The sequence below is a fragment of the Camelus bactrianus genome, chromosome X, assembly GCF_048773025.1.
Source record: "Camelus bactrianus isolate YW-2024 breed Bactrian camel chromosome X, ASM4877302v1, whole genome shotgun sequence".
Classification (NCBI taxonomy): domain Eukaryota; kingdom Metazoa; phylum Chordata; class Mammalia; order Artiodactyla; family Camelidae; genus Camelus; species Camelus bactrianus.
The window spans coordinates 15,207,531-15,235,460 of NC_133575.1; the positions used below are offsets into that span (position 1 = coordinate 15,207,531).

Consider the following 27,930-nt stretch of genomic DNA (forward strand, 5'->3'; position numbering starts at 1 on the left):
GGCTGACTGCAGGCCTATAGCCCATTCCCTCTGTACCAGAAATCAATGACCTCAATCAAATTTCCTTTTAAAAAGTGCTGATATTAGCAGAAAGAAAACAAAAAGTTCTTTTCTCTAATATACTTTTAGCAAGACACACTTCGTCTATAGAGATAGCTTATTGTAAAACCTGGAATTTATGGATTTATGAGGCATGGCTGGCTGGAGAATGGGGGCTCGTTGTTTAAACTGTGTAATTAATGAAGTATAAAAAGAGGATGTTGCAAAACCAAGTGACTGCTTTCTGTAAACAATGTCTCCACATACATTGCTCAGAAGGAAACTGTCCTTTAATTCTGAAACGTACCGTAATGAGGGAAAAAAAGGGGCATTTTGGAGCGAAGTCTGATAATCTTGGACTTCTCCAAGAAGATTGTTTCATCTGTGCCTGGTGATTACCCTGCATCCTTTAAATCATTAATCAAGTTTGATATTGGGTAAGAGCTATGACTGATGTGCGTCAGATCTATGCATCTGATTTGACAAACTCTGGGCTAACCAAGACTTTGCATCGAAAAATTATTTTGCACTTAACTCAGAAACATTCCTGTTTTAAGTTCTATCAATCCAAGTTGATAAATTTATACTTCGGATAAAACAATTGGATGATATGAAGGATTGATCATCATATAACTGAAATAATCTCATGAAGGGACATACATGCGTTTATTTGAAACTTTATTATATAAATTTTCATTTCTTTTAAAGATTACAAAACCTGTTCTGTGACAGGAATACAAGCAATTTTGTTCCAGGATTATTCATGGATACATCTGAAAGAGCTTAGATTACACATTAATAGTATGATTTGAAAACTGCCCAGATTAGACTCTGAAGTAAAACAATTTAAAGTATTCAGTGATATTTAATCCTTTACAAGCATTTCATAATTATGGCAGCAGTGCCAAGCATCTGATGCGATTTAACCACCAATAAAAGGTACAATACGTATGAACTCATGATATGGTGCCTTGGGCTTCTGGCATGCCTTACTAGAGAGAAACTAGTATAAAGTAAGATCATATATCATAGTAGAAAAATATTTGTGATTTTTTTTCTTTTTTAAAAACTGTTTAAGTAGATACCCACCCCTCTCCCACCCATGGCCAAAAATGCAAAATAATTACATCCCTTAGGTGTATACCTTCCCTTTTGCTTAGGGTCAGAGTTAAGATAAACATAATACATGGACATAATTTGAAGAGTAAAAAACTCATCACCCACAATTATTAAGGATGCTAAGGAATGGCAATACCTTGAAGCTTTTTTTTAAAAATTGAAAAACAAAGCCTTAGATGGTAAACTACACTTAGAGAAACACAAACCAAACCCTTTATCCTTATGCCCTTGCTTTGTATTTAAAAGTTCTACTTTAAGTACTTGTTTGAAAAACTCAGTATACAGTTCATTCAGTACTATAGTGATAATAGGAGTAAAGATTTTCACTTCCATTAGATATTGAACTAATCTACTTAGGACTATTATAGTGACTCTCTTCTCACATACGTTTATATATGGTATGTGCTCTAAAGAGGTTTTCTTGAGGTTTGTACCTCTGAACCTAGTCTCTAATTTACCGTTCCACTAATCTCTATTCAATGTCATATACTTTGTTAGTTGCTCTGGGAGAAGTCATGGACATTTAAACAGCTTATCATGCACTTCAAGGTTATATGGCAAAATAATGAGGAAAGTGCCTTAAGAGGTAGGAAGTAGGCTCTCATCCCAACCCTTGGTATGCCCTGTTATGAACAGTTAAAAGACTGGAATCAAAGTGGTAAATGTGAGACTGATAGTAAAGAAGGCTTAAGAAAATGAAGTCGACTTAGTTACTAGAATTCTTTGAGAACACTCAGTCACATTGGAACCAGTTACAAGTCACTCGATCACACAGAATACAGCAGTGTCAAAAATACATAAAGCGCACTGTAGATACAAATTCTTCTCGGCCATCCATATTTAGTTATTATCATTCTGTAGATTCTTCGCTAGAAAAAGTGGTTAAGCGTGGCTCTGCAGAGTACCACAGTCCCAAGAAAGCAGATTTCATTCCTTCATTAAATGGTCTCCACCAACGGTCACTTGGGGAGACCAGTAAAATGTAAGCAATCTGGAGGTGAAAATAGGACTTTTCATTAACTGAAATAAAAATGCTGAGTTGAGTCAACTTCTCTGTGAGTTAAATAAGGCTCAAAGTATACATCCAGTTGGTTAGTTGCATGGAGTTGGACCTTTCGGAGGGACAGAACTCTAGGACCAGATTGGAACCTCCTGGTTTAAGCACCAAGGTCAGCCATGGGATCCAGCGTTATTTGTTAATCACAGAAAGCAGACCTTTTCTGACCCTTTACGTTCCTGAGATATCTGTCCCAATGCCTTCATGAATTTCAAATGCTCAATACCACCATAAGAGAGAATTTTCTGCATAAAATATAATAAAGCAAACTGAAAAAATTTTAGGTCATTTATAAAGGCCAGGAAGTAGAGAAAATCAAAGACATGTTGAAATGTGTATTGCTGGCTTTCATGGTGATGCGCATCTGTACCAAGCCCCCAAACCTTGAATGTTTTTCTGTTCTCACCCTAGGCTGGACCTACCCCAGCCTCTTTCCTATCCAGCCCGTTCTGCCCACTCATAATGCCTTTCCTGGGCTGAGGGCACAGGGCACAGCTAACAGGCCAGCCCCATCTCCCATGATGTCCTCTGGCCCCAACAGCAATCACTTCTTAAAAACAGTTGGGAAATGGTTGGCCCAAGCCCACTCCTTGCAGCCCGCTGTGTGTGAAATGTGGACTCTCCACTGCATACACCCCGCACCCTCTCCAGACACTCACTAAGTGACTTTTCCCACACGTCAGCCTCACAGCATCTTGACTCTGTGCCTTTTCAAAATTATTACATTCTTGGACTTTTCGGGCTGCTTGTGAATAAATGAAATCTACATCAAATCTGTTAAGGGTTGATCTTACTTAGAAAGAAGACATCTCTATAAATTAGAAGGAGCTGAAATGACTTATATAAAAACTTAAAAGGACAAAAAACTTACCTTAATTTAGCATCATCACTTGAAAGGGAAGATACAAAACACATGGTAGTGTAATCCGTATTTTCCTGTATGTGCTTGGCAATGTTAAATTCAGTCTACCAGTCTGAATATTATTTTGGATTATAAGCTAAAAAGAGGTTTGTAAAAGTGGCCTGATAGTTTAGTTCCTTCTTTCATATTGAAGTATCTTTCAGAGTGGACTAAAATCTCCTGGAAGAGGCCCTGGTAACCAGCAGCACTAACTGGTAAAGGACCTCACTACTGCAACTACTGGACTTGGGGAAATTAATGGAAAGATTAACCCAGCAAAAGCACTACATTTTAGAGCATACTGTTGGCTGAGCCTGTCTGCTCTAAGTCAAAGCAATAGGAACACCAGAACCACAGATGAAATAAATTATGCTCCCGGACTGCCTTTTCAGCAGAAAGCCTTCAGTTTTGTGAACATATAACTTGTTCTTCTCCAGTAAAACTGGCAGGTGGACTAGGACAAAGGCAGTATCTTTGAAAGCAATAAACTTGGCATTCATATACCAGCAGAGGACTGCCCCAAGACATGTAGTTTTTGAGCAACTCAGCTCATTATCGAGTAATAATACGAGGGGAAGGCAGCACGGTGTGAGGAAGGGAAAAAACTGAATGGGAAGTTAAGGATTCTAGTCTTTGCTTTGGGTCTCAGGTTCATTACATGCAACATGAGAGTGTTACACTAGATAATCTATAAGGATTTACATATTTACTTCTGGTTCTAAAAGACTATGATGAACAACACACCTAAGCACTGAAGGGATAGCGTCAGTGTCAAAATTTTGAAAATATATCTTTTTTTCTGCTTATAGTTATATTAACATTTTAAAAGTAACAAGAATTTGGGATGACCATGGTTAGAAACACTGAATAGATGGAAAAGAGGGGGGAAAAAAAAAGCTTTCTTTCCAGGCAATGGAAAGCAGCTTGTAGTAGTTAGCATCCCTATACTCAAGAATATTTAAAAACTTTCTCCATCTAGATCTTCTGAAATCCCTCCTCCTATAAACATTTTTTGTCTAGAAGATAAACTTATATTTGATTTCTATGCAATAATCATTTTGTGTCACTTGCGCAAAAGGCATGTTATGTATTTTCTCTTTCTCTTTAATTGCCCAGAAGAGAAATTAAGAAATAACAAGTGGTTTCCAAGACATTTAGATAAACCTTGCTTTCTTGGCTTTGTACTCTCAGGGGAAGATTTAAAGCTTCTGGCAGGAAAAAAGATTTCTCATGTAAATGGCTTAAGTACATGACTAAGAAAGATTTGTTTAGGCACATTTATGATGAGATAAGTTAAATCACCTTTTCCTTGCTCATATGTTTTCCATATTACATAGTGTCGTACGCTAGGTAGCTTGGCAAAAAACAGGTATTTTTATGGAATAATTATTATGGATACACACGTTTTTAAAATTAAATTGTGGGAACTACCAAATTAGATGTAAATAATGAACACTCTAGTCTAAGCAGACCCAGTGACCATTATGAAAATGGATCATTTCTGAAGTTAATGAAAGCATTACATGGCTATAAATTATCAGGAGGAATTCAGAAAACACTCAATGCTGAACATTCACTTAGCCTGCCTTAGCTATGATTTCAGGTTAGAACAGATACCGTTTGATCAAGAATGTTTTATTCCCTAGAATAAGAAAGTTTAAGTCCAATTTCATATGGAGGCTCGTGGCCTTTATTACATTCAAATTAGTGTTTAATATAGAGCATCTTAATGGGATAGAATTCATTATGATTCATTATTCATTACGATTTTCCAAAAAAGCATACTTTTCTTGCAGGTATACAAGAACAAGTATCCTGTTATTCATGTGCTAAATTCAGCAATTTGATCTATTTAACCATGAGCTATCCAATGGGACATAAATGACTTGTTGCTGAATTTTCCTTTGCCAATCTCTTCACCATGCCTCTTAAAGGCCTTTGATGTATATTGGGAAAATCCCAAGCTTATGCCAATTTAAGATTAAAAGTGCAAGGGCCACTTCCTTAATTAAGGAAAAAAAGATCCTAAGGAGTTGCAAAGTATACGGACTAACTTCACAGGTGTACTCCTGTGTCATGCCGCACACACATGATAACTTTCCCTACCACAACAGCTCTCTAGGTTAGCCTGACAGAGCACCTGACTTTAAGAAATAAACAAATGAACAAACCAGTGAAACAGACATGGGGAAAGATATGTACATTTTGGAAGTATTACATTCAACAGCTGTTCTACAATCTGGCCATTTTTAGGGCTGTCCAACAATACTGTTAATCCAGGTGAACTATTTAACCAGATTTAATAGTCAATTGATTAATAATAGATTCCAAGTTAAACAAGGCATGTATACATTAAAGAAAGCAGTACATAAATGTACTGTATATGAACTGTTTACAAAAACATACAAAATGTTGGATGGCACAAGGGATACAGTGCTAATATAAACGGATTGTTTAAGCTAAGTGCTTAACATAAACTGTCCATCCCTATAACTAACAAAGAATATTTAAGGGACATGAAATATTTCCTATAAAAATAATGCTATGTGGTGTAGAGTACTTTATTCAGTGTATTTTTAGGTGGTATTCGTATATTCATTATTCTTCTTGTTGATTCAGTGAATATATCTTCATCATGTTTCCATTTTCATTTCATCCGAAGCTCCAGGAAAATCTAACTTGCTAACGATCATTTAAAGCGAGAAGAGACGAAAGCGGGAGCAGCAGCAGGAGCAGCAGCATTGTGGGTACCAGCTGGGACAGTGTGTGCTTGCAGGTGTCTCTCAGATATGTGCTACCTGTCGCCAGAACTTGTGCTATCAGCTTACACCATGGTACCAAATCTCTCACTGAGGTCACTTCACAGGGCTGTGGAGGTGATTTTTTTAATACCTCTCCGCTGAGCAAGAGTAGAGCGGCCTACTGGTTCCAAAACTGGTGACTGATTACGGTTTAAAGCAGAATATGTAGCTGCCATGGCACCCTGCAAAAGGAAAGAAAGGTCACAACAATAACGACCAAGGCCAGTCACTTGTACACAGAATATGAAATTAATTTTTCCCAATTTCTTCATGTGCAAATTTGTACAGATGTTGTTAGGCTCATAATGAAAACAACCGCCCTGGTCACAGCCTCTGATTTAACTAAAATTGAAGAGGCTCATGTGGGAGGTTGAAATTATGGATGAGAGAGGACAGGGATGGGCTCATAGCAAATAGTCCTTACTTTTCTCAGGGCTATTCAATTTTTTTCCCTTTGTAATCCTTCAATATAAGAGGCAGCAAGGCTTGCTCTTTTGGAACTTGTGTTTTGCCACTGCTGACAACCTCAAAGAGTCTGCTTTGGGTTGTGTGTAAGAAAGAACAGTATAGGGAAAAGTTCAGAAATCCATAAAGCTTATCTGATTGATAAATTCAGAAATCATTCTTCAAGTAGTTTTATTACGATATTTTGGCGCGTCTTGACTTTTTCTTTTCTAAATCACCCACTATAAGAGAATCCCATAAGAGAAGTGGACACAGGCTGAGAGGCAGAGGGAAAGGGAAAGGTGCTGTGGGGACAGAGAGGGGACTCCTCCCAGAGGACACATGGCAAACGGCACCCAAATGGACCGCTCACCTTGACTAGGTGTGGTGCGTCCTGTCTGTTGAGTTGGTATTGTGGCAGTTGGTCCCAGTGGACGATCCAGGGATGTCTGAGCACAAGGGCAGCGGTCAGTCTCTGATGAGGGTCCACATGAAGCATCTTTGACACCAGGTCCTGAAATGGGAAAAAGAAGAAGAAAACCAGCTTAAAGCCCCTGTTCGGTTTTCTATAGCACTTGACACTGTCCAGCAGTCTTTCTTGGCTTCCGACACTATTTTTTCCTGGCTGACCTTGGGGTGTGAAGCAATTTGGCCAACATAACAATTTGTTTTTAAAAAAAAATGCAAAAGCTTAAGCCTTTTTTCTCCTCCCGGAGTAATAGTAATTTTGGTGCATTACAAGTAGTAAATTTACCACATTTTATGTCTTTAAGGATTTGGGCTCTTTTTTTCCCTCAGATATTGTGAGTTTTCTACATTTTTGTAGGTTGATTTCTAAGTAATTTTCAGCTACTTAAGATTTTTTTGTGTTGTTGGTAATAAGTAGCAAAGAGAAGAAATAACTGTCCGATAATAGGAACTGGAGGGCTCTAAACGCCCCCAAGATTACAGTTATTTTAAATTTTATTTTCTACTACAAAAGCAACTCATGGGCATTATAGAAAAATTGGAATACAGAAAAGCAAAAGAACATGAACACCACCCAGAATCCCACTCTTCCAGAGACAAACGCTTTCTATCGATCCAAATGCTTTACTCTGCAAAGTAGAGATCCATATAGTTGCTATGTAGTTTTATATTCTCCAAAATAATGTGATTTATAAAAGCCATCCACCACTTGTTTAATTCTTCATTCAAAATGTATCTGTTGAGTATCCATTAAAGGCTAGGCACTGTGTGAGGCATTGGGTATTTAGCAATGAACAAGACAGAAATGAACTCTGACCTCATGAACCTTTTAGCCCGGTGAGGGAGAGACACAGAATTAATGACAAAGCAAATAGTAAGTTCTTTGATGGGATGGACAAATATGAGGTGCAGCTAGAAAATCACAAAGAGACACATGACATGAACAGGGTGGGGTGGCTTAAGAGTGAATTCAGTAGAGGAACATGAGACCTGGAGGGTACCAGGAGCTGGATTCGAGAAGGGAAGGGAGAAACAGCATTTCAGGGAGACAAAACGGAGTATGTCTGAGGGGAAACCCTCAGGTGCGAAAGAACATGTTGCAATCTGGGAACTGAAAGGGGCACATCGTGCTTGGAGCATCAACTGTAAGGGAGAGTGAGGCGGCAGATAAAGTGGGAGAGGTGAGAAGGGACCAGACCGCGAAGGTGCTTGTAAGCCGTATTAGCAAATTTAGACATTTTCTGGAGGTGATAAATCATTTAAAGCAAAGGAATGATGCAGTCAGGTCTGTACTTTAGAGGGATTACACTCACTAAATGTGGAGGAAAATGGATTGGAGGGGCTCAAGCCTGGAGACTCTGATTAGGGACTGGCGAGAAACAACAGCTTTGGGGTTGGGGGAGAAATATGGATGGAACTGAGGTGCTTTAGAGAAAGAAGTGACACAATCTGGTAGTTGACTGGATACTGAGACCTGGGGAGATGTTATTCCAAGTATCCCTCTGCTGTTAGATAACTCTTACTTTTACTTATCATTAACAGCTAAGAACAGGTAAAAGCTACCAAGCAGAATTAGAAATAAAAAGCAAAACAATTAGGGACCTCTCCTTCCAAATTCTGAAAGTGGGCAAACATGATTCAAATGCGTTAGAAGGTTCCAAAACTGTCCAGGAGCACTACAAAACTCTATTGTAATTTTAATCAAATCTCTGTTAACCAGAGCTCTTTCAGCCAAGTCACTTAGAACCACTTCTCTGACTGCTACCCTTCCTGAGCTTTCACTTTAAATGGTGCTGCCCCCCCCAAATTCCTTCCATGGTTCTCTTATCACTCCACTCAGGTAAGCTCCTTCATGCTACCGCTACTACAGACGACGACAATTCCTAACTTCGTCTACTCCAGACTTTTCTTTGGAGATCTACACCCATATTAGCCATTTGCCTAATGGACATACAACTCTTAATTATATATCATGGAAGCATTTTAAATTCATAATGCTCAAATCTATAATCATCCCTCCTCTTAAAACTACTTCCTTGGTATTCCATATCTTGGTGCAGGACACCACTACCCACTCATTTGCCCGAGGCGGAAATGTGGACTGCATGCTTGATTGCTGCTTCTCCCTTGCTTCTTATGTTCAATAAACCCCCAAGTCTATGCTGCCTCCTAAATTTCTCTCCATTTGGCTCAAATCCCACTATTAACTGCGCCAGATTAGGTCCTCATTATTCATGACCTGAAATGTTGTAAAACCTTACAAGTAATGCCCCTAATATGAAGTCAGGGAGGACTTAATAAAATAGTTTAGGGAAAAGTGTTAGCACAGTCCTTGACATGTAAGTGCTCAGTAAATGGCAGCTATGGTCCTGTTCTCCTCAAAGCCACATATGACACATGCCCCATATGACTGACAACATGCACATATGCAACTTTGCTCTTGAGGGGACACACCAGATTGAGCCCTCCCTCCCAATTTTGTGGGTATTCACCATATTACATCATACTTGCAATCACAAGTCTTAACTGGACAAGTTAGCAAAAGTTATTAGTAATAATGTGGCATCCGTAAGATAGGCTGTGAGTTGGATGCTATTTTTTGTGCTCTATTTGTATCTCATCCTTACGTCTTTCACTCAAAAAACCACAATAAAATGCAAGCAAATGAGAACCAAATTATAAAAATTATAGAGATAACTTCAACTTGCTTTAACTTATTAAAAAAGCAGGTGATGTGTAAACTCTGATACTTTATATTGTATCATTACTTCGTATGCCTCATAACCAGTCATGGTTAAGTTCCTGGCTGATTGCAGTGCACGAGAATTACTCCTCCAGAGTGATCTTGAGAAAGGAAAATCTGATCACTACAATGCTTAGTGTTTTTCAACAGTTCCCCAACACTTAGAGTAAAGCCCAAATCCTGAGCACGACTGACAAAGCCTCTCACAATCTGGGTTCATCGGCTGCCCTCTCACATGCACCTGCACATATGGAACTACTAGCAGCTCCCCGCAGGCACTCCGCCGTTCCCATGCCATCATGACCACGCACAGCATGTGCTGCTCTCTCAGCCTGGGACGGACTACGTCCTGCCACTTCCCAAAGTTGCCTGGCAAATCCCTTCACTGCTTCTGGAAAGCTTTCCCTGAAATCTTTCTGATCGAGCATCAGCTGTGAACTTCTTTAGCACAGAAAACATACTATTGTAACAGCATATGGGACACCATATTGGATATTTTTGGCCATCTCCCAAATGGACTGTGAGCTTTTTGAGATTAGGAGTTCTATCTGAGTCACATCTTTTATGCCTGGAGCCTTCACTTATTAAGCACAATGTAGCCACTCAATAAATGATTTAAAAAGTAAACAAGTACCCAGAAAAATGAATTATCTGGCTTAAGAAATTTTATTGTTAAAACAAGGGAAAACATTTCATTTTAAATATAGTTACAAGACGAAATATTATCTACACAGGCATTAAACTGGTTGCCTGAAGCTTCATCTTTCTGCCAAGAGTATCTATATAAATTCTGGACATACCCTACTTCCTCATGCAATCCCCTCAACTCAAGCTTCCACCTCTAAAAGTCAGCAAGCACTTTTCACCAGTATGTATCTTCCTCATCAGCTCTAAGTTTTTCTTATTTGTAAGTGGAAAACTGCTCTTCTTTTGAAAAGAGAATTTTCTCTGAATAAAGTAAAACTGGAAAGCAAGTCACAGCTATTCAGTAGATGGTAGGTTGTCCAGTGAGAACGGCTTCTCAAATGCACTTTAAGCAGACACTATAAAACTACTGTGACAAAGATGAGATCCCTTTCTTCATAATATGGACCAAAAATAGAACATGGTGGAGTTATTCTAGGGAATAAGGGCTTTAGAATCAGCTATTTATTTTGAAGCACCCACACATGCCTGGTGTGTAACTGCAGACAAGTTCACACAAAAATTCTTGGCTTTGGTTTCCTTCTGTGCAATGGTGATTCTACCCCCTATTTTACAGGGCTGTTAAGAGGATTAAATGGGATAATTTAGGTGCAGTGTGAGGCGCAGAGTAGACACACAAATCATGAAGATTACCACCATTATTATTCATCACGTTTGTCAGGAAGAAGTAGCTTTAGATACAGAGATAATAAAGCCAAACCAATTATCTTCTGGGAAAGAAACAAAGTGGTCAGTTTTTGCATTCAAGTTATTTCATAACGTCACTTCAATAATACTTTATAAACAAGTTTTTAACTGATACTATTTTTTCTCGCCAGGGATTATGAAAAATTATTTTCTCAAAAGCTTTTAATAGGAAGCCATACTTACCTTTGCTGTGTCTGAAACAGAATTCCAGTAGCCACCACTCAGTGAGAATTTCCCACTGCCTATCCGTGCCAGTATTTCCTCTGGTGTATCATCAGGACCATTTGCAAATGGAGTGTAACTAATTTAAAATAGAATTAAAATGCTAGTGAATAGAATCTCTTTTGTTGTAATCTTTATTTGCAGTGTCCAAAAGTAGTCTAAGTAGTTCATTTAATGCAATACTTAATTAAAATCTACTGAAGTGAAAAATAACATGAAGCTTCACAAAGCACTAGGTCATGGTATAAGTTATGAAATATTGATTTAGATTTTATATAGAATAATACAAATATTTTAAGATATGACACATTATATAATAAAATATTTAAAATAGCATATGTTTATGACATAACAAGAGTACAAAAAGATACGGAAAAAATCAATTTATGACTTGAGATTAAGAAATAGTACATTATAGAAAATCAGTAACGATACAGCTATAAATGTGGTATGTAGGTGTATATGATTAAATAAAAACCTAGATAATTTAAACAAAATATTTATGAATAAATGCTTACAACACATGGTACATACCCAGTAAGCATTGTATAGAGGAGGACTCCAAGACTCCATATATCACAAGCAGCATCATAGCCTTGTCGTTTTAAAACCTAGAAAAAGTAGAAATGAGTACTAATGCCTTGCTGTTTATTGTATAGATTTGGACAGGCTGTGAACTGAACTCTCTCTCCTAAATCAATGCATATAAGAAAAACAGAATATGATTAACAAATAAGGCAATACAGTCATCCTATTCCAGAACTTCTACTACTAATAATTCACATATATAAATTTAAATTTTGATTTTCAAATTAATTTATTGAATGTTGCCATGGCACAGAGAGGACTATAAAAATAAACTGAAGATAGATTTCTTATTTAAATGAGTTTATATTTTGTATGGGGCTGCAGAAATGGTTAACATACAAAACAATAAAGAAAACATATAACAGTACAAATGATATAGTGCAAAATTATACTTATAGGAATATATAATTTGATTTACTCAAGCAGTTAATAATCACCAAGTATTATCAGGTATAAACTGTGACAAATACAAAACAACCCTGTTTTCCTCAAGAAAATCAGAATCTGGCAAAGGAAATAAACATATGTATAGTTAACAATTCAACATGATAAGTGTTCTAACAAAATTATGTGTAAAGTGCTATGGGTATAAAGATGAGGAAGCAATTCATTCTTGATATGGGGAGAGAGGGAAGGCTAGGAGGCAGCCTGCTTGTATTGGGCCTGTAAGTAAAGATACAGGAGACAAAGGGAAGGGCTGGGGAAGGGCAGAGGACACTCAAAGGGAGAGGCGAGAGAGCAGAGCATGTTTAGTGACAGGCAAGTCCAGTGTGGCCAGACAGGGGATACTACAGAGTCTGAAGGGTTTTTATAAATATCTTGTTAAGGAATTTAGATTTTTCCCCCTCAGGCAATCAGATATAGTTGAAGCATTAAGCAGGGAAATAAAATAAGTAGATGTGTATACCAGAAAGAGAACTCAAGGTATGGAGGAAATGCTGGCAAAAGAGAAGGAGACAAGGCCAACTGACAGGAGGTAATTTGTAGCAAACTGTGTGAAGGGCTGTGAGGAGCAACACTAAGGCAGGACATGAAGGGGAAAAGACAAAGAGAAAATGGGAAGGATTTAGTGGAGACTGGATGTATATAGGGTAAGGGAAAAGTGGTTTAAAACATCCAGGAATCAGAGTGCAAAGGATCTGGTGATAGACTGAATATGGAGAGAGAACAGAGAAGGAGGATTTTGGGAGGACTTTAAAGTTTTCAGTTGGATGACTAAATGGTAAAGAGGAGACCAAGAGTTAAGAGGTCAGTCTAAGGAGAGTTTAACCATGGAAGATTTCCTGAAGGTGAACTGAGGCAGGTTCTGAAGCAAAAAACATTCTAGTGTGCCAAGGCATAAAAGCTGATTTCAAGAAGCAGGCTGCTTGTAAGAAGCGGGAAACAATCATGAGGAAAAAGAGATGGCCAGATGGAGTGACTACGCTTAGACACCAATGTGTCAGAGGCCGTGGAGATGTGGACAAAAAAGCAGAAAAAAAATCTGTCCCTCATCAGTTCTAGTATCACTGGGAGAAGAGACTAAAGTAATCTTTCAAAAAATACTTTTATATCTAAAAAGTAACAAAATTACAAAAAGTTTGTAAAAGAGAGGGGAAATCCAACTCGGTAATCCAACTATCCTAACATCACTAACTGTCATTATTTTTGTGAAACATCTAGCACGTGGTAAAAGCACAGACTTTGCAGCCAGACCGCTTGGGCTCAAATCTACATCTGACCGCAGGCAAACGACAGTACCCCTCACTGTGCACCTGGTTTCCCGGGAAGTGAGAATAAAAGCACCGACTTCACAGAGTTGTGATGAGAGTGCATTACTATCCCAAAACACTGTCTGTGGGGATGAAATCCACTAACACATGTGCGTGGCACACAAGCCCTAGATTAGGGTTAGCTATTATATTTTATTATCTTGTTCATGGTTATACTTTTTTTACATACTGATAATAAAAAGGCAAGAAAATTTGAGGATGAAGAACTGAATTTTAGATTTACTACAATAAGGAACTGCAATTTCTTAGGAAAAGAAGTAACTTGATCAAAGCAGTGCTTGAGGATGACCAGTTGCTTTGGAGCTCTTTCGCAGACAGATCCCAGGACGACGAGAGGAGGCAACGTGCACCCGGGCTGCGGCAGTCATCTGGGGGCATGGGGAGGGAAGCAGGGGCTAGGGTGGCAGTTCTGTGAACAGAACAACCCTGAACTGGTTTTAGGGGATAACAGAGATGGGGTAACTGGTTATACAGATAAAGAGAAGAAATCATGATGTTTTAGCCTTGGAAATGCAGGAAGATGCTGACAAAACCAGGAAACTAGAAGGGTATTAGGAAAGGAGAACAAGAAGCTAGCTTGCATTTAATTCCACGCACTGACAGGCATGGAAGTGTTAGTGACAGTGGGCAGCTACAGATGTGTGATGATGCAGAAAGACAAAAGTCAGGGCAGGAAAAGGGTTACAGGCAGTAGTGAGTGGACTGATGACAGGATGAACTAGCAACAGAAGAAAAAGGGCTGACATCTTATTCTAACTATTTGCTCAATAAGCCTTCCATTAAACAACTATTAACGATTCTATATTAAATACAGCAAATGAGTTTTTAAATACACTGAAATACTGCAAGCAAACTCTTTCACAATTACCTCTGGTGCAACAAAATTTGCAGTATAACACGGAGTCATGAGAAGACCATTTTCTGCTCTTAGCTGTTTGGCAAAGCCAAAATCACAAATTCGAATAGATTCTGGGTTGCCAGATTCATCCACATAAAGAATGTTGCTAGGTTTTAAGTCTCTGTGAACCACCTAATTGAAATACAAATTAAAGAGGTACATTAACAATATATTTCCATTATGGAAAATTATTTATTTGCAAACTGTCAAGCAATGCAATAAACAAGATGATGGGTCACCAATCTTCACATGATCCCAACGTTATAAAATGCTGATAGTGTTAAGTATAACTCTACCACAGAACTGGGGCAAGGAGAGAAGGAAGAAAGAAGACTATTTACTTTCCCCCTCTTCGTCCAATTGAGTAAGTGGATTAAGGAAAAATGCAAATAGCAGTAACATCTGTCTCCAGGTTATTCACCATTCAATAAATATTTACTGCGCGTCTACAGTGTACCACGGTATTATACAAGGAGCTATAGATACTTTGGTGAACAAGACCCATAAGATCCTTGCCTTTACATGCCAGGAGCTTACACAGAAGTAAGGGAGGCAGAGAATAAACAGGTGAGAAATGGGGCATAACTTGGGAGGTCAGGGAGAGTCTCTAGAGGAGGTAACATCTGATCCAAGATCTGAAGAACAGAATGAATAAGACAGAAGAGTGGGACGTGGTTGTTCTAAGGGGGAATGGCATGTACAATGGATGTACACAACAAACACACGCTGATGGCTCAATGGAACAGGCATGGGGCTGAGGAGTAAAAAAGGAAAAAAATTCAGATTTACTTAAGTATTGCCTATTTCATATCGAAATAACAATGTCACACACAAAAAGATACGATTCCTTAAGAGTTTTGTATTATTTCCCCCCTTTAATCACCTACTTGAATACTTCTTTTTTCATAAGACTCTCTGATACTGTACTCTGTATTAGGCTTAGGTATTTCTTCCATCACCAAATTCTGAGTCTACATTCTAATCAATAACCTGAGTTTTAGTTTCTAACATGCAGAACATTACTTCTCCAGACCATTTTAATAACTAATTACCTCTGAGGCATTGGGAAAAGAACATAGAGGATTTAAATGACTACAGAGTCACAAATTCTTCAGTGAAAACTGAGTTCTGCTGATTTCTAGTCACAGTACTAGGCAAGTCTTGAGCAGCTAGAAGTCAAAAAGCGCTAGAATTAAATGAACACATTCTACTTGTTAGCTTCTAGGGGCAAAGACAAAACAAGAATAGTATACTGAAAATAAACTCCTTAAGAAGAGAGCTCTTATTTTTTCCTGCTTCCCATTCCTCTTCACTCCTCTGCTGTTCTCCTTTCCTCCCTCCCTGCATCTCTCCTTTGCTCACTTTCCTCCCAGACTCCTCTTCTTTTAAAAATATGATTTTATTGCCATTTACTAAAAAAAATCTGAGTGCAGGAAGAAATGAAGAGAGCATCCACCAGCCAGAAACCAGGTGACTGTGTGGCCTCATCTGCTTGAAGGATTTCCCTTTATAAGTGACTACAACCCATCAATCCCTGGTTCTCTTCTTAACTCGAAATGGGCCCAGATCCCAAGAGTACACAGTGGCCTAGCAAAAACAGTGTTATGTCTTCTGGGTCAGAAGATCTTGAGAAGCATAAGAAATTAATGTTTATAAACAAGCTAAAATTTCAAAGTAGAACTTCAAGCTCAATGGGAGAAGGCTACGTAGAGGAAGAACAGTAGGATAATTAAGCTAACAGTGGTTTTTTTTCGTTACATGCATAGACTAATTCCTATCTTTGTAACTACAGCTCAAATATTAAGAAAGAAAAGGTCAGAAGAAAGGTATCTGTGTGTGTGTATGTATGTGTGTGTACATATCTGTACATATGTGTGTGTGCGTATATATATATACGCACACACACACACATATATATAAGTGTTAAAAAGACTTACCCCTTGTGCATGAAGATATTCAACAGTTTTGGTTATAGTAAACAGGACAGCACTGGCCTCTCGTTCAGAGAAAAATTTCTGTCTAAGAATTTTATCCAGCAATTCACCTCCTTTCATAAGTTCTGTCACTACATACACATATTTTCCATCATCATATACCTGTAAAATTCAACACCAAAATGTAAAAAATTATGTGAAGCTTTACATGTGCTCAGAACAAAGTTCAGCATAGTAGAGAGAAATTAAAACTCTTTATATTCAAGGAAAATTTTACTTATCACAACCAATGAAGGATGTAAAATCTGCAATTTTATCCACATAAGAATATTAAAATAGGAATTGATGAGACAACATCAGAAAAATAACCTGTAATTTCCTTCTGTGAAGCTTAACTCATGACAATTAAAATAACTATAGGTATGATACACGAAGGGGCACTGAACTTCTGCTCTTCTGGTTGACTCCTCTTGATCTTTCTATCTACTGGTGACAACAGGGACTGGTACAAAGGCACACTGCTGTGCTATTCCTGGAACTTCTGCTGCAACTGCAGAACGTCTGTATTTATATACACAGTACAATGAATTATTCTGATTTTGATTAAACTGAAAGGCAAGCTGTGGCAAGAATTAAGCAGGAAGATTAACTAGCAAAGAGAAATTCCATTCAACCACACAGAAGCATACCAGTTTACTCCTAATGTGGAAATAGAAAGCTCACTGTAATTTTGGATCTGTACTCTAGGTGATCCCAAACTGACATAACCTCCTTACTAAACTTCAGTCTCTTTTAGTCCCCCTTCCTCATAGAGCTACTGCACGGCTTTGTTTAAGGACCATAAGAAGCACCATGTGCTAGGGCCTCAAACATGGAAAATACAAGGTACCTGCCCTCAAAGTTTTTATTCTAGTTGGGAGAAACAGACATAGGAGTAAGAGTTTTTTTTAAATGTTGGAGATGTTGTAACAAAAGGGGGGGGGGGAATTTTAGAGGCTTTGGAATTTGGAATGAAGGAAGGAGCAAAGACATAAAAAACAGCAACAGCTCTGGGAGCTTCCCAGGCAAGGCTGAGAGAAAGTATTTTCACATTTCCTTTTTAATTTACTTGGTTGGATTCTTGGAGGTTATATTATTTAAAGAGTCAGTTAAACTTCACATTTTAATGGGATTAAGTTAACACTCTCCTTCCAACAATGAGCAGTGATAGATTATTCAGAGGGAATTGGAGTTTTGGTTAAGAAGGAGAAGGGAGGGTAAACATTGGAATTAAAAAAAATCTCAGAGCGAAGGTATCTCAGAAGTCCTCTGACTTAGGTGGCCACATGACATATTTGGTCTACAACACCCAGATGTGGCCTTTGAGCCTAAGTGAGCACCATCAGCAAGACAGGGAGGTTGCACCCTGTGCCAATAGCTCTGTTACATGAAAGCCATAGTCAGCAGTGAAAGGACACTTCACTTGTCCAGGAGGTGGTGATGTGCAGGGCAGGATTCCTGAAGAAAGTAATGCCTTAGCTTAGTCTTAGATGTGTGGTAGCTAGCCAGGCAAAGAAAAGAAATGGTATTCTCAACTGAAGGAATCATAAATTCAAAGACAGAAGTAGCAGGAGAAAACGAGGCATGTTAAAAAAATCTGTACATACTCAAGCAAGGCTGGAGCACAGGGTGTGTGAGGAAGTGTGTAAACTACTACAGACGGAGGAATGCAGGGACCGGAGGGGATGGGGTATGAACTGTAGGCAGGGAAGTAATAATATGGTTGGGTACCAGCAATAGCTCCCTCTGGCAGCACTGAGGAAGACAGTCTGGGGCGCCTATAGAGTGTGAGACTAGTCAATTCTGAGTATAATTAATACCGAAGTGTTCCAGTAAATGCTGGTATTAAAAACAATAATGTCAGTAATACTTTTCTTCTTAAAGTAAAAGCAGAAAAATTAACTATATAAAGATACTTTTCTTTATAACTGAAATTATGCTACTATATATGTTGTCCTACAGTCTATTTTTTTTCAGTTACTATATCAAGTTCTTTGTCTACCACATGATATTTGAAAACATTTCAAATGTGAGTTAGACAACTGATTCAAATGATTTACATTAAAGAATCTACTTACATCCTTTAGAGTAATAATGTTTGGATGTTGTCCATAACGAAGAAGAATTTCAATTTCTTCTGTAGGGTCTCTCTTGCTTTTATCAATAATCTGAAAGGTAAATAATTATAACAGAATCTCTTGAAGTATACAGTCATAAACCTGAAGTATTTACAGCTACGTGCCTTAGGTGTTATCATGTATAAACAATGTTAATATAAGCCATTTATCAACCAGTTTTGTTCATGTGTTGAGTTTTATTCAAATTTTAATTAAAATTTGTAAGCCAGTCTTGACATAGATGGCAAGGCTGTAAAGTAAATTCTCTGCCATGAGTCACAGGCACACCTGTCTATTTTAAGTTTGTAGTAAGTTTAGGATTTAATAAAAGGTCAAAAGTCTCAAGAAAAGGTACCAAGAACACAGTTAACATACCTTTTTCCTATCCTTGAATGTCTCAAACCCTTGAGAATTCAGTTAATTTTTTTTTGAGAACTCAGTTAATTTTTAACCCCTATCAATACAGATAACTATGAGCAAGATGTATCTATAATCCACCACTAGCATCTGTTTATTGAATTAACTTTACTTCCTTTAATAAAATGCTTCCACAGGAATATCCCATTAGTTGTAAGCCACTCATAAAAAATTAATTAATAGTTAAGTACAACAAGCTTTATTTTTGAAGCCAGGCAGAAAGCTAAGCAGAAAACCACACCTAGAATTTTACTTGGCTAGAATTAAGTTTAATTATTATAATAAAGCTCTTTAAAATACTAACATAGCTTTCCAACCCTTTTATGTCAGCTGCTTCTTAAAAATACTTCTCTTAATGTTTCAATTTGTTAAAGCAATATTATATTTTAAAAAAGACAAGTTTTGCTTTCATTTCATCCAAAGGGGAGTCTGAAACCAATTTTGTGACCTTCATATTTCAATTTTAAAACAGCTTAGTAATTAGTGTATGCAATAAATACCCAAATGCTCCAGCATCCTAGGAAAGAGCTTGCAACTCTCAGTATGAGTCAAATCTATCGGAAATGGATTTAGTTGTAAAAACAGTTCGTTATTTGGAGACCAGGGAAGACAAACATATAGGTGTCCACTGTGATCAACTGCAAATGATAATGTGGAATCAGGCGAATGGATGATTAAGAGGAAAATTATATAGAACAGACATGTTTATTCAAGGGAGATGGTTCGGGGCTAGTCTTTTGAAAACTAGAACACATTGGGAGGTTTTATTTTTGGCAACATTCTCTCTGATCTGCTGATCTGAGCCCAGCTCACATTATGTCCGTAACTGTGTTTGTGAATCTTAGATATGTAGTAATTTCAGTAGAATCAAGTTGCACTGGGATTGGTTTTATGAAACTAATTTAAGTCACAAGAATCCACAAATAGCTTGAAGATATTCTCAAGGTTTTGGTATACTGCTCCTGGTTTCTATAATTCAAAGGGGGCCTCAGGACATTTCTGCTTTTTCTGATGTGTTTATGTAAGCAAGATACATTCTTAAACTGCCTACCAAGTACATTATTCACATCCTCTCTTTTCATGTACACAATTGGAAAATTTCTATGTACCCCAGACTTCACTGAATAGAAGAGCAAATTAAAACCTATTTCTCTGGTTCATCCTTATATCTGACAGGAAGCCTTACGGACACTGATGACTTTTTAAAGCAATTACACCCAAGTTTAGAATAGTAATAGTTTTTGTGTATGTGTCTTCCCCAGATATTTGTCATGCAAATATAAGGCACATTTATGTTTATTTTTGCACAATGAAATCATACTAGATCTAGATAGATGGAAAGACAGGTAGATGGATTCAAGTAATAATAATTAATGCCACTTTCCCTACTAACTAAACATGAGCTACTCATACTCACAGAGTAGTTCTAAGGTTCAAGGTAAGATGAAAGCTTTAGACATTACTTCACTTGTTTGTGATGGGAGAGCAGAGGCTTCCATCTCAACAAGTGAAAAGGCAGAGACCTGAATATAGTATTTGTTTACTTACAACTAAAGGTTTGGATTCAAACTTTATCCTAGAGCCATGTGCTTTGGTTTTGGCTTAGAAAATCCTTATTGTCTTAGGATACTTAATGAAATTAAAGCAGCAAATTATAATAAATTTTATGACAATAGTTCTCTTTTATTGGTTCACAGATCCTTTTAAATGTGGTATATGAACATTTTTGCCAGAAAATGTAAACATACAAATTTTGGTATACAATTTCAAAGAACTTCCTGACATCTTGACCATAAAATGGGGGACTTTTGAGAGTAAAAGGGGTGCTACTAAAAATCAGGTCACGCAGAAACTGGTACTGCCCTTGGCAAACTGAATGTGTGTTGCCTTACCTTTAGTTCACAGGAGAATTCATGGTTCCAGATTAAGATCCCTGAAGAGCACTAGCCAGACATTTAAATTTACCTTACCTTTTTATAACAAAAGGCACATTTACCAAAGAAGAGTATCATTTTTAACTGGTACTGACATGCATGAATAAAAACTGTTAGAATTTAATTTTAAATCTAAAAACATTTACCTTCACTGCAAATTCCATGTTCGTGGCTTTATGTATACATCTCTTGCAAACAGAGTAGGAGCCAACCCCAATATCTTCTTTTACTTCATATCCATCAGTAAACTGAATACTATTCCTGTGCAACTGCTACAAACACAATTACAAATTGATGAAGAGCTCTGTAGTGACTTTGGTACATTTCATAATAGGGAAACATGTTACTCAGTGCGTACTGTTGAGCTTAACTATAAATATAAATGAATTTAGCAAAAACAAAAATGAATCTTTACAGCATTTAGTCTTCTAAAACTGTGTATTTTACAAGTATCTATGACAAAAAGTACAGCAAGAAATGTGCCTTTTTAAAAAGCTTACGTTAAAAAGAAAAAATTGAATATGTACAAAAAGAAAACACAGAGCTACTTGCTAAGGGGCCAACAGCCTTGCCTGTGTTTATGCCCCACTCCACTCCCCAACCGGCTATAGGTCTTTGAAGTACCCCTGCAAATGGGGGAGATGTGTGAAACCTGCAGTATAGAAGAAAAGACTCAGAAGATTCAGAATTAGAACATCTGGATTCTCGTCTCAGACGTGCTACTTTCAAGCCATGTAACTTTGAACCTGTGTTTTCTCAGAGGGTAATGGTGAGGATTAAAGAAAATACTGTGTTTGAACGTGATACTTACTATTATTGCTTTGGACTATCACTCGCTATAACCTCCTTTCTCTACTCTCAAGTCACAGCTTCAGTATAGCTTCGGCTAGAGAAGCTGTTAACGGGTTAAAGGCCAATAGGATGTGGTAGGATGGTGAACAGCAAATTACCAGTTCTGTAACAGGCTGCAGGAAGTTGTGCAGCCCTTGGCTACACTGATAGGAGACCTCTTCCATGCCTATAGGTTAAAATTTGAATTCTGTAGAGTATGTCTGTGATTTCTAAGTTAGGTACAGAAGTTATGCCTTATTAACTTGCTTGTTGTAGTAAAAGGGACAGACTACTTCAACATGAACTTTGTTCAAAAACCAGTGTTTAAATTGGTCTTCTAGGAAGTGGAAAGCAAGATGATTGACTCGTGAAAAAAACTTTAGCGCAAAAGCAACTTAATCATCAAGCAAATTCATGCACTAATGATACCCTAAAAACAATTCAATGCTTCAAAAGATGTATCTAGTTCCCTCTATGATTAGGACGATGAATTAAATTTATCTTTCCATGATACTTGGGTGGGAAGAAATAAATCTAACGGTTTGTACTACTTGTGTTCCTCTAATAACATTTAATTTACCAGTGCAGTCTCCAGTTACACACACACACACACACACACACACACACACTCTCTCTCTCTCTCTCTCTCTCTCTCTCTCACACTGACACACTCAGAAACCTGCTTCTGTGGCTCCTTTTTCTCTCACTCTGATAAACAGATGGGATAAGGAGGGAGGGGGCACCCTAAGGAGTACCCATAACCATTTCTTCCTAATGGGGGCTCCAAAAGAACAAGGACACAAAACTTATATTACTTAAGATTTAAGTTCATTTTTGTTTCTTATATATTTCTGTGGCAGAGGTTGGCAAACTGTGTCCTGTGAGCCAAATCTAATTCGCTACCAGTTTTTTAGAATAAAGTTTTATTGGCACCCAGCCATGTTTATTCATTTATGTAATGGCTACGGCTGCTTTTGTGCTAGAGTGGCAGAGCTGAGTAGTCACAACAGAGATTCACACAGCCTACAAAGCGTCAAATATTTATTATCTGGCCCTTTACAGAAAAAGTCTGCTGACCCCTGTCCTAAGGCATTGGGGAACCAGGAGATCTCAGTTCATCATAACTGATCTAACAGAGGCAGAGGATGAAACAAACTAGGCCTGATAACCATTTTGAGGCACAGGAGATGTGAGAGACAAGATGGTGATATTTATTTCAAGTCTCTTAGAATTCCACTTTCAAGTCAGATAGGTACCCAGGATTCTGGTACATGCAACCTTTTCAAAGGCATATGAAAGGAATTTCCAAGAGTAATGTCAATGATATAAAATGTATTTTAAGCTGCTCAATTAAGGTCAGCAGATCAAATCTAACCCACTTATTCACACAATGAACTGTATCTTAACAACTTCTCACATTTAAAATCACTTAGACACTCACTCACCTGAACAATTGAATGCACGCCAACCGTCTGCATAGCTTGGCTTTCATCGTCTGAGGTAATAGCAACAAAACTAAACCCCCGAAAAAGCTGATGTGCGTTAGCACTAGGTGGAATGCCAGGTGAGTCTGAAAAGAATAATAAATTATCATGAAGGTAATTGCTTAGAAAGGTTATTAAGGGAAGAATTGTCAACATTATGACCTTTTTCATTTATTCTGGAATTCTACTTCTCATGTACCCAGTGCTTCCAGGATAACTCAGTGACGCACTGCATCAGATCTGTCCTGATGGCTTACTGTCATCACAACTCTAACAGCCTAGTCCCTCAGAGCCCAGAAAATAAGCACTTCACTTGAAGAATATAATAAACCAGTGAATTACTGGGTTAATGTTATTCTAAATTAGCACTGTCCCAAAGAGTTTCCTGCAGTGATGGAAATTTTCTTTATCTGTGCTGTTGAATATGGTAGCCCCCAGCCACCTGCAGCTACTGAGAATTTGAAATGTGGTTAGTGCCAACTGAGAAACAATATGTTTATTTTTAATTAATTTAAATTTGAATAGTCACAAATGGCTCCTGGCTACCATATCGGACAGTGCAGCCCTAAATAATAACCTAAGAAATGCTATGACTCCTGGATAGGGGGAGATACAAGATTGATCTACAGACAATTTAGGAGAAAGGAATTTAGTCCAGTGGTCCCAATATATAATGTCAGAATCTGGAAATCTAAACTCAAGGTAAAATTATTAATTTATATATATTAAAGGTCAAAAGTAATTTCTAGAACAATCATGGTATGTAGTCCTTAAAATATGATTTTACGACATGACCATGACATATATTGTTTTTCAACTAATTTATGTGGAATCTATGGGCATTAACAAAAACAGAAAAATACTTTTACAATATAGTTAATGTTCATTATAAAAAGAAATAATAAAAGTATAATAAATGTGTTACGCATAAATATAAACACACAATTAGGCATACTAATATTTATAAACATACTAAAGGCTAAAGGTAAGCAAAAAACAAATAGGTAAATCTACTTAAACATCAACTCCACATAAAGTTCTTTTTTAACATCAGCTTGATATTCTCAGCAATATATATTGTTTAATGAATTTTACATCAATGTGACAGTATTATACTGAAGACTTCCGCTAAGAGAAACTATCTGGGCAGAATGTAATATATAACAGCTCTAGTCTAAGATTTTTCTCTATCAGGACAAATTGTATTGAGAAAGCAAAGTAAAACGTTACCATGTATCGTCAATTCTATGCATATCACTGTCTATGCATTTGATAAAATTTTGTTCATGTATTAATCCAAATTTCGAAGATTGCCTTATAAAAATAAATACCCATCAACGCTTAATATAGATTGTGAGGATTTGGGGTGTAAAGCTTTATAGAGTTTGAATGATATACTCTATGGGAAATATGTGCAAGTACATTTTCTATTTATTTGCCTGTCAGTGAAATCTGGGGTTTGATACAACTAAATGAGAAAATAATAGAGTGCAAAACACACTGTTTTGTATAATACACATGCTGATTAATGAAACACAGGTTACCAGTATCAAAGATGACTTTGCTATTACAGTCACAGTTTAGGCAATTTTAGGATAAAGCACGACACAGGGTATGAATCATTTTGAAGTTACCATACCTCATATAAAGTTTAAGTTATGTTTGGAATTTGAACTTTACAAGTACTTCCAGAATACCACCTAATATTAGAGTTTTAAAGAGTACTATTTATGCTGAAGAGTTTTTCATGTAAAACTAGCTACAGGTAAATAAATACACAACCAAGTAATGTTTTCACATAACTAGTATCAAAGTTTAAGGTACAACATAATTTGAAATAAGATTTAACAAGAATCTTAACTGCTCTAAAATGCTGTAAATGATTTACTAACCACCTAGTTATTGCAGCAGGGATATTGTATGAAGGGGAGAAATGAGAACAGTATAAAGAGTCACACTAGGAAAGATTTTCTGATTGAACAAGAAAAAATACAGATATTGTCTTCCATTTGGGCTTGTCATGTTTTCTCCTTACCTTTGGGAGTTTTTGCAGTAAACTCAGGATCAAAATAGAAAGTATCTTCAGGCCTGCCAGTTGCAGGTTTAAAAGGTGGATGAATTTCTCTTCTATACAGTTTCTGGAGGGAAAAAGAGACTTAGACATGGGTTAATTATAAAAACATATTTCAAAAAAGTTTTCATTCTATACTTACATTCCAGTCTATTGTTGAGAAAAATGAATGTCTTTTAATTTCTTCAACTCCATCTGGTCCTGCGCCTATCAAAAATTAAATAGTTTTGATTAAATGGTAATTTTATTTCAAGGAGAAATATATATTATTTATCTAGTTTTCACTTTTAACATTTGTCCTAATATTTCATAATCCTACAACAAACACAAATATCCATCTCCCCCTTAGAAAACATACACCAATAAACACAAAAAAGAAACAAATTAATTAAAACTGTTACCTAATCTGTTTGCAGGATTTCGTTTGAAAAGCATTCGTAAAAGACTCTGGGCTTCAGGACTCAAAAACTGTGGCATCCCAAGTTTGGCTCTAAATAATAAACACATAGAATAACATTTTATTTTTTGGAGGTATCTATATTTTATTTTTAAGTTAAATTTTTGATTTTAAGATAATTTTGTGGATTCAAAATCAGTTGTAACAAATCACACAGAGAGATCCTACATACACTTTACCCTGTTTCTCCCAATGATAGTTATCTTACAAAACTACAATGTGATATTGCAACCAGGATATTGACAGTGATACAATCTATTGATCTCATTCAGATGTCTCCAGCTTTAATTGCACTTATGTGTGTGTTTAGTTCTATGCCATTTTAAAAACTGAAGTATAGTTGATTTCCAATATTATATTAGTTTCAAGTATACAGCACAGTTATTCAGTATTTTTACAGATTATATTCCATTCTAGGTTATTAAACGATAATGCCTATAATATCATGTGCTATAGAATATATTCTTGTTATCTATTTTATTTTATACATAGTGTTTTGTACCTGTTAATGTCATACCCCTAATTTGGCCCTCCCCCCTTTACTCTCCCCTTTGTAACCACAAGTTTGTTTTCTATATCTGTATGTTTCTGTTTTGCATATACATTCATTTGTATTATTTTTTGATTCCACATATAAGTAATATAATACAGTATTTGTCTTTTTTCTGTCTGACTTATTTCACTAAGTATAATATTCTCTAGGTTCATTCATGTTGCTGCAAATGGCAGAATTTCATTCTTTTTAATGGCTGAGTAATATTCCATTGTGTGTTTATGTGTATACATCTATATCTTATCTCCTCAACCCAATCATCTGTTGATGGGCAATGGGTTGCTTCCATGTCTTGGCTATTGTAAACAGTACTGCTATGAATACTGGGGTGCATGTATCTTTTAGAATTAGTGTTTTCGTTTTTTGTGGATATATGCCCAGGACTGAAACTGCTGGATCATATGGGAGCTCTAATTTTATTTTGAGGAACCTCCATACTGCTTCCATAGTGGCTGCACTAATTTATTTACATTCCCACCAACAGTATACAAGGGTTCCCTTTTCTCCATACCCTCTCCAACACGTGTTACTTACAGATTTTCTGATGATAGCCATTCTGACAGGTGTGAGGTGAAGTTCTATTCCATTTTATCACATGTATAAGTTTCTGTGTCTATCACCACAGTAAAGAAACTGAACAGTTCACCACCACCAGGGTTCCTCAAGTGGCTCCTTTATAACCACATCCACCTTCCTCTCTCCCTGATTCCTAACCTCTGGCAACCAGTAACTTATTCTTCATTTCTACAATTTTGTCACTTTAAGAATGCTATATAAATGGAACCATATAGTATGTAACTTTTTTCATGCAGCATAATTCCTTTGAGATTCATCCAAGTTGTTGTGTGTATCAATAGTCCGTCCCTTTTCATTGCTAAGTAATATTCCATGACATGAATATGCTAGAGTTTATTGATTTACCTGTTAAAGGACATCTGGATTATGTCCAGTTTTGGGCTACTACAAATAAAGCTGCTATGAATATTTGTATCTAGGTTTTTGTGTGAACACATAGTACAATGTTAGCCCAAAATCTTCTAATGAACTTCTTGATTTTTCAGAATTTTGCAAAAAGCACTACTATGAAAGTAAGATCATCTGAGTCTTAGTTTCTGGATCTATTACTAAAACTTTGTGACCCTGGGAAAGCCAATCCCTTCAGGCCTGTTATCACTTCTTCATAAGCAAGGGGACTGGATATTAGATCAATGGCTGCCAAACTATAGATCTGGAACTCTTTCTCAAAGAGAATTTAAGGAATCCCACATTTAAAATTGCTAAAAGAACATATGTTTCATATACTTTTTTCCCTCCCATTTCCTTTAATAGCCCTGCAGGGAAGAAGAGCTGGTGGGAAAGGGGTCTGTGGAACATCTAAGATGTCTGTGGTACACAGTCTGAAAACCACTGGCCTGGATGAGCTTGAAGGTCTGTTTAAGCTCTAATATATAATTTTATTCTTTCCCCCAACCTACAAATTAAGGAAACTAGTGATCCTGTAAGTATGAAAATAATAACACAGCTGAAGAAAATGGCTAGCAGAGAAATTTCTATTTCAGAAATAGATCCATTTATTATTCAGTGAGTTGTTATTGAAACTACTATGTGCTAGACACTGCTTAGTGCTGAGGATACAGAGATAAAAATGA

General features: G+C 37.0%; 1 protein-coding gene across 6 annotated transcripts in view; it reads right to left on the minus strand.

The window, feature by feature from the left end:
* Window positions 1-700: 700 nt before the first annotated feature.
* RPS6KA3 (ribosomal protein S6 kinase A3) overlaps window positions 701-27,930 on the minus strand; it is a 104,338-nt gene continuing 77,108 nt past the window's right edge. For all 6 annotated transcript variants that reach the window (XM_010954533.3, XM_074359501.1, XM_074359502.1 and 3 more), the window contains 12 exons: window positions 25,673-25,761; window positions 25,414-25,478; window positions 25,236-25,338; window positions 23,162-23,286; window positions 21,032-21,157; window positions 18,496-18,585; window positions 16,382-16,540; window positions 14,415-14,576; window positions 11,721-11,797; window positions 11,148-11,265; window positions 6,735-6,875; window positions 701-6,099 (listed from right to left, as the gene is read on the minus strand). In XM_010954533.3, coding sequence (XP_010952835.1) covers window positions 5,977-6,099; window positions 6,735-6,875; window positions 11,148-11,265; window positions 11,721-11,797; window positions 14,415-14,576; window positions 16,382-16,540; window positions 18,496-18,585; window positions 21,032-21,157; window positions 23,162-23,286; window positions 25,236-25,338; window positions 25,414-25,478; window positions 25,673-25,761 — 1,378 coding nt within the window. In that variant the 3' untranslated portion in view covers window positions 701-5,976. The remainder of the gene's footprint in view (window positions 6,100-6,734; window positions 6,876-11,147; window positions 11,266-11,720; window positions 11,798-14,414; window positions 14,577-16,381; window positions 16,541-18,495; window positions 18,586-21,031; window positions 21,158-23,161; window positions 23,287-25,235; window positions 25,339-25,413; window positions 25,479-25,672; window positions 25,762-27,930) is intronic.